At 42.7% G+C, this 6,986-nt stretch overlaps 1 protein-coding gene across 2 annotated transcripts; it reads left to right on the top strand.

Moving 5' to 3' along the window:
- Positions 1–1,619: 1,619 nt before the first annotated feature.
- Positions 1,620–4,723, top strand: LOC147611247 (uncharacterized). Of its 2 annotated transcripts, none has more exons than XM_086785061.1 (4): positions 1,620–2,079; positions 2,266–2,304; positions 2,388–4,184; positions 4,528–4,723. In XM_086785061.1, exons 2-4 carry the CDS (start codon positions 2,291–2,293, stop codon positions 4,667–4,669), a joined length of 1,953 nt encoding a protein of 650 aa, XP_086641187.1. In that variant the 5' UTR covers positions 1,620–2,079; positions 2,266–2,290; the 3' UTR covers positions 4,670–4,723. The 2 variants fall into 2 exon arrangements, with proteins under 2 accessions (XP_086641187.1, XP_086641188.1); XM_086785062.1 differs by lacking the exon at positions 4,528–4,723 and adding an exon at positions 4,270–4,399 and having other exon boundaries at positions 1,621–2,079.
- The last annotated feature ends 2,263 nt before the right edge of the window (positions 4,724–6,986 follow it).

Genomic DNA, 6,986 nt, shown 5'->3' on the forward strand with positions numbered 1-6,986 from the left:
GCTTGCAAATAAGCCCATAAAAGCAAATTTTCTTGAATAGTGGGCTTCAAATGAAGGCCAAAATAGCACCTAAGCCTTCAATTTTGAAGTCTAGGGCAGGGTTGCAAATTTTAGGCCTGGTATAGAGACACACTCACAATAAAGGATTCCCAATTATCAATGGACATGATTTATCCATGCACTATGCTTATATTTGCTTGAATCTGGGAGGGTATTAGAATTTAGGGACACCTAACACTAGTGAGGGTGCCCAAATATCAATGCCATGATTTATCCATGCACTATGAGAGTAAGTACAAATTTAAGTGCATTTTTCATGGGAAGAAGGTGAGTGACAAGACATTCCATGCAAATCCTGCTCCACCAGCTATGGGAAATTGTGTGCCCATACTCCTTACATGTAGGCATAGTTGTTGGTTGCATAGTGCACTCTTTTTTAGTAGTTGCTTGGAGAGATTTTTTTTTGTGACTAGGTCGAATTTGTTTTTTTTAAAAGAAAATTACGTTAAAAGGACAATTTGCTTTTCAGTTGGAATCTAAAAAATGTGCTTAAAAAACGTTTATAATAAGTTGAAAGGAAAGGGAGCGTGGGATGAGGTGGACCCAAATGAACATGGCTAAAGGGGAAGGTGGGCACACACACATGTGTGTGTGTGTGTTGGCCTCTCTCTCTAGGCGGAAGGCATGATGAAGGGCCACATGGTGGTGGGGGTGGGACCAAAAAGGCTGCAAGGGTAGAGAGAGAAGGGGCGTGTGTGTCAGAGAGCGTGGCAAGAGGGAGGAGAGAGAAGAGAGAGAGGGGGAGGAGTGTGGTAAGAGAGAAGACAGAGAGAGAGAAGGGATAGAGCCTAGCCCTAGAGAGAAGTGAAGAGAGAGAACGGAGAGAGAGAGAGGACGGGGAGGAAAGGTAAGAGAGAGGACATAGAGAGTAGAGAGAGAACGAAGAGAGAGAGAGAAGGGAGGAGCAAAGAGAGAGGACATAGAGAGTAGAGAGAGAACGAAGAGAGAGAGAGAGAGAGAGAGAGAGGGGCTTATGTGTGCACTGCGACAGGGCACGCAGCTTAAAAGCCCGTCACGATGGGATGGCAGGCTGACGTGGACAGCGCGGGGTTCAAAATTCAAAGGAATTGCGAGTCCGACGTGGAGGTGCGTGCTAACACACAATTAAGCTAATCCTGATGCTAACTAATACGTTTTGTAACTAATTTTACCCGGCTGTACAAGATGGAGGCTGCAGTACTAAGTACTGGTAAATATCTGAATATATATTTTGTAAAATATATATATATATTGGTTAATTAATGATGCTTTTATTTCATCTCTTGGAGTCTTGCTTATGAGGTCTCCATCACGTTAGTAATTGTTGGCCACCACTACACTACAAGGGTTAGCATTTAATTAAGGACAATTAAAACCTTTAGGTTAATCTCCATCGTAATTTGCTTAATTTTTTACAACTCTACCTTAATTTGTCTAGACAAATTAAAACATTTCCCCAAAATCCTGGCTTAATTTTACAACCCTGCCTTAATAAACCAACATCGCTTTCTGTGCTCAAAGGTCACTCCCCATATATATATATATATATTAACAGTATGATAGTAGTATAGTACCATTAATTTTTTTTAAAGGCTCTCCTTTGGGCAATGAAGGCTTTTTGCCTTCTTCAATTAGAATCCCCACCTCCTCTCTGCCCACTTCTGATAGCCAATATCTTTGAGGATCCTCTCTCTTTGACTTGCTTTCCTCCTTGCCCTCTTTGTTAAGCCTCATGTATTATAGTCTTGCCAGTACTACTTAGGAAAGCTCTTAACTTTTAAGCTTGCCTTTTGGGTTACCGGAGCCCATAGGACAGCTCTCTTCTCGTTGTTGATTGTGTCATGATAGCTCTCTGTGTTTCACTCATTGCCATGGTCTCACTACATGAAACCCATGATCCTTGTCGGAGGGTACTACAAAGGCTGTACCTTCTTAATGCACACAGTGTTAGGGGCACAATTTGAGTGAGGATTGCTGCTCAATGCTCATCAATTGGAGCTTACACCAACACAGCTTCAAGCAAAATTTGAGCCACTGAAGGTACTCTTAAAACAACTTCCTATTAATCTCCCCTTAAAATCCCCTTATATACCAAATACAATGTATTCTTGCTACTGGTAATTGCTCTGCATTGTTCTTTGCACTTTGAAGATATGCCTAGAAGTGATGCATGTTGGTGGTAAAGCTCCTTACTTTAGGTACTGTGCTATTACACTACTATTGCAGGTTGCAAGAGGGTTGCATCACAGTAATGCACATTATCAAGTAAGAGCTGAACATAATCTGATCTAGTATTCTTCTAATTACTCGGGGATTAACATAAACATTCCATCAAGAATGGCTTGCAGAACCATGGTGGTGGAGAGTGTCAAGATAGCAGGAGGCAGTCATTTGCAGGATTGTAATGAAGCCTGCCTGTCCCCATCACTTGGCTGGCTGAGCCCTACCAGAATCTCCTTCTCGAAAGATTTTGTGGCACCGCCAGCAGAAGGGGCAGACAATAACAATATCATCAAAGCTACTGAAAATCTGCACAAGGGGAAGGAGAGATCAGGTGATAGGGATTCCATGTCTGAGTTTGAGTTTGCTATGTCTATGCTGGAGAGTGAGAATGCCAATGGCAAGCACATGCTGGCAGCAGATGAGCTCTTCTTCAAAGGCAAGCTGCTTCCTCTCTACATCCCTCAGTACATCGAAGGATCTGAGCAGCAATTACTTAGTCAGTGTGCAGGGCTAAACAGTGAACAATTAGAGCAGATTTCTGCAAGGAAAAGCTCTGATCAGAAGGTGCTCACAAAGAGGTTATCATCGTCTGCTAGAGTTAATGGAGCAGTAACTCCAGCTGTTAAAACAAAGGAATTGATTCTGCCCACATCCCCAAAGACTCCAAGGTGCTCTACTAAGCTGAGAGAGCTCTTCGGGTTGAAGAAAGCTGTGAAACCCCATAGCTCTACCGTTGTTTCACAGGAGGCAGCCGCAGCCTCTTTGTTTTGCAAGTCTTCAAGTAGCAAGCAGAAAGCAGCAGCAAAATTGCCGGAGAAACCCCCCTTGACCCTGAGCAAAGCGAAACGTTTGTTCTGCAGATCGGATGATGGCAGCAAGCTGCTGGAAGCTCGCAATTCCACCTCGGAGCCCCTCCTGGCAGCCTGTGTTGGCGATGAGATGCAATTAGGCTGCCCTGTGATCTCCTTCCAGCCCCACCACCAAGCCCACCATCAACAGTACAAGAAATCCCAGATGAACAATGTAGCCCATTCTTCGCTATGTGGCAACGCATGCAACCTAGCTCGGATACAGAGAAGCAACAGGGTGAGTGATCATGTTGAAGAGGGCTTATCTATAAGGTCATCACAACAGCAGCAGCAGCAGCAGCAGCTGCTGAGAGTTAAGCTGAGAAACAATGAGAACACAAGGAGCTCTGCAGCATCAAGGAGGGTGATAAATGAAGAGATATCATGTAGGGGATTAGGAGGGGGCAGTAATGGGATTATGAGGGGATTAAGGAGGCCATTAATGCAAGGTGGGTCAGGTGAAACGAGCCCAGCAAGGAGGTCATCTGGGGCGATGAGTCCAGCAGGGAGCTCAGGCCATTGGAGCCCAGGGAGGCACTCTGCAGGGGCACTAATGAGTGGGTGGGCCGGGAGCCCTGGGAGACACTCAGGGGCTACTTACAGCCCAGGTAGGCTGTCCCTTGGAGAGCCAGTTAGCTGCATGGATGCCGGCCATTGCAGGCTTATGAGGGCCAGAAGCTTGGAGAGGAGCAGCAGCTACAGCCCCAAGAGCTTGCAGAGAAAGTATGACCAGCTCAAAGCCATGAGACAGAGGGAAGGCTGGAGAAGCCTGGAGAGATCCTCCTCTTACAACAACAACATGAACAGCGTTAGGGTGGCTCCTGTGCTCAATATTGTGCCTGTTGTCTGTATCAGATCAAAGAACTCTGGTAACAGTAGCAGCAATGGCGGTGGTGGCGGCGGCGGCTTTGGCCTTGGCCACCTTCTCTTCTCCACAAAGAATAGCAGCAGCAACAGTAATAATAATAATGGTCGAAATAGTACCAAATTGGATCTCTGCAGAGCCCCTTCGTCCAAGCTGCAGCAACCCAGGATGTGGCTATCCAGGAGGCCGCCTCCGATTACCACTAATATGTAATTATTGAGCTCATTACAATTGGGTTGTTGAATTGAAAGTATATAACAGAGGATTATTGAGCTTATGCGTTAGCATAATCAGCCTGCAGATAGAAGATTAAGTGAACGATTATGAACATAATCCCAGGGTTTAGCGTTGTGATCGTGCCAGTGCTGCGTGCGGGCTTTTGGCCCATGCAGACAAGCTTGTAAGGGAGTATCGCAGCCTTTTCTAGAAATTTTGTCCACTAGTTTGGTGCGTGCAGCGTGATTTCACGTGACATTTTTTTTTGCAAGCTTGCTGGTTGAGGAGGACTGAGGAGGCGGCTTTTCACTTTGCAGCTCTCATGCTTTTGTGCAGGCGGCAGTACCAGACGACTAGAACTAGTGGAATTAATCGTAGCCCCGCAAGGAGAGGCTCAACCGCTCAAGCACTAATCGCACCACACATGGGAGTTTGGCAAACCATCTACTCACCAAGGACACCAGTGCTTCTCTTTTAAAACCTATGCCAAACCATGCATGTTACATACATACACACATACATACATAGATATATATATCTCACACACACACACATATATATATGTGTGTACCCCTTGACCCTTGAGCCGGTGGTGGTGTGTGTGTGTGTGTGTGTGTTGTACACAAGCAGCATGTAAATACGCAATTTCCTATCAAAACATCTCCAAGGACATGAGTGCTCATCTTTTAAAAAAAAACCTATGGCAAACCATGTATGTTACGCGTGCATACACACACACACACACACACACACACATATGTATATATAATATCTCACATCCCTTTTCCTATCATATCATTGTTTTGAAGTAAAATTGTAATGAGCAAAGATGCCAACCATCCTTATTTCATGTGCACACTTTATATCTTTGTCCAACGTTCATGGTTTCGGTGCCTCACCCAAGTACGCATGGTCCATCTCAAATGTACACACACCTTACCTGTGTCCAAAGTTCATTGTATCGGTGTGCCCTATCCAAGTACACATAGTCCATACCTCACATAGAGCAACATCCAATTATTGCTTAACACATGAAATGCCTACAAGACCACCTAGACTATTCCATCAAGACTTTTTTCATAACTAGGCATGGAGACCCCAAAGCACTCCAAAATTCTTTCTTGTGTGGCAAGATGAACTTACTCTCTTTTTCAGTGGTGGTTGAGATGAACATCAAGTCTTAATCTCTTATCTCTTTCAATTGTGGCATCTTTCAAATGAGACAACACCAAATGAAGCCATAAATGCCTTGCAAACATTGAATTTTTGTGATTTGTTTATTTGCCAATGCATGCATGCACACGCGTGCTACGACTTTGTAACAAGAATGTGCCAATGTTTTCGCATACACAGCCCTTTGTGTAGACATGCATGTGTGTGTGTGTGTGTGTGCGTGCGCGTGTGCACGTGTGCATGTGTATGTGTGCAAACAAATCAAAGAAATATATTTTATGCAAGGAAGATTTGAGAGCATATCATTTTATTCCAAATAAGACAAAAAGATTATAACTCTTGAGATCTTTCAAATATTGATAGAAATATGACAAATACATGACATTGCATATTAAAAATATAGGTAACATCCAACAAGTTTGAATAAATTACCTACATTATTAGCCATGCTAGTTGGTTATATTTTGGTAAGGGGTTGTAGTGAGGACCAGATAGAAGAAATTGATAATCATAAAGAAATGGGTGACATATGTTTGCCTCCGAATACTTCATAAATAATTCATTTTACCATGCATTAAAGTTAAACATACATGTTGAAGACATGGACCAATTGAAAAAATATTTTAGATTCATGGACTAGAAGTTTCATTAATTATTTCATCATTCAACAAGTCCCTCCGTTTGAATATTTCTTCCTTAAGGGATATCTTTGAGTCTAAACTACATGACGATGACTACATGCGGTCGATGTAGATTCATGATGATTGGAAGAATGTTGCATATCCCATGCTCCACCTTATAATTTATAGTCTTATTGAAGGAGCTTAAATGAACACTATTATATCACTTATATAAGAAATGGGCCATCTAACAACAAAATTAGGAGGGGACCCATGTGTAAAGAAACCCCTTGAACTTGGGGTTGTTTCGTTGCTATTTGTGTTGCTATTTTTGCTAGTAGTATTAATAGCACTCGAATTATTTTTGCTAGTAGTAGAAACCCCTTGAACTTGGGGTTGTTTCGTTGCTATTTATGTTGCTATTTTTGCTAGTAGTATTAATAACAACATTTATAGCACTCGAATTATTTATGTAAATAAATGGCGTAGATTAGGGAGGCCCCTAATTTGCCTTTGTACATGGCCCTATAAAAGGTTATGTACAAGGCATTAATAAATAATACATCACTCAACACCACTCAGAGCACATCAGAGCGCAGACTCTGATTCATCGTGACAGCATAATGATTGCACAAACATCAAGAAAGACATAATAGATACTGAGCAAAAGACATAGCAAAACTTCTCCTTCATTCATTTTAGCGATCAGAATCAACGTTCCATCCATCTAATCCCTAGATGCAACTGTCAGGGTAATAACTACTCGGTTCAGATCCCAAAGGGTACATCCACACGTAACTAACCCCCAAGCCCTTTGACTAAGGTCTAAGAATTCCATAAGAAAGCCCTAACACTTGGCACAGCCTGGTGGCTAAATTTTTTCCCAAAAATTTGACCTGAACCCATCAATCCGTGATCAGCAAAATCTGAATTCTGCAGTAGACCTCTGATCATGTAAAGAGAGTGTCTAGAACAAAATAAAATTTCCCTAAAAAGAAAATG

This window comes from Cibotium barometz, chromosome 47, assembly GCF_041138505.1.
Source record: "Cibotium barometz isolate CiBa-2024 chromosome 47, ASM4113850v1, whole genome shotgun sequence".
Lineage (NCBI taxonomy): Eukaryota > Viridiplantae > Streptophyta > Polypodiopsida > Cyatheales > Cibotiaceae > Cibotium > Cibotium barometz.

Coding starts and splice junctions, on each gene's coding strand:
- LOC147611247 (XM_086785061.1), top strand. Junction 4,185..4,527: donor CCTCCGATTACCACTAATAT/GTAATTATTGAG, acceptor GCTTTTGTGCAG/GCGGCAGTACCAGACGACTA.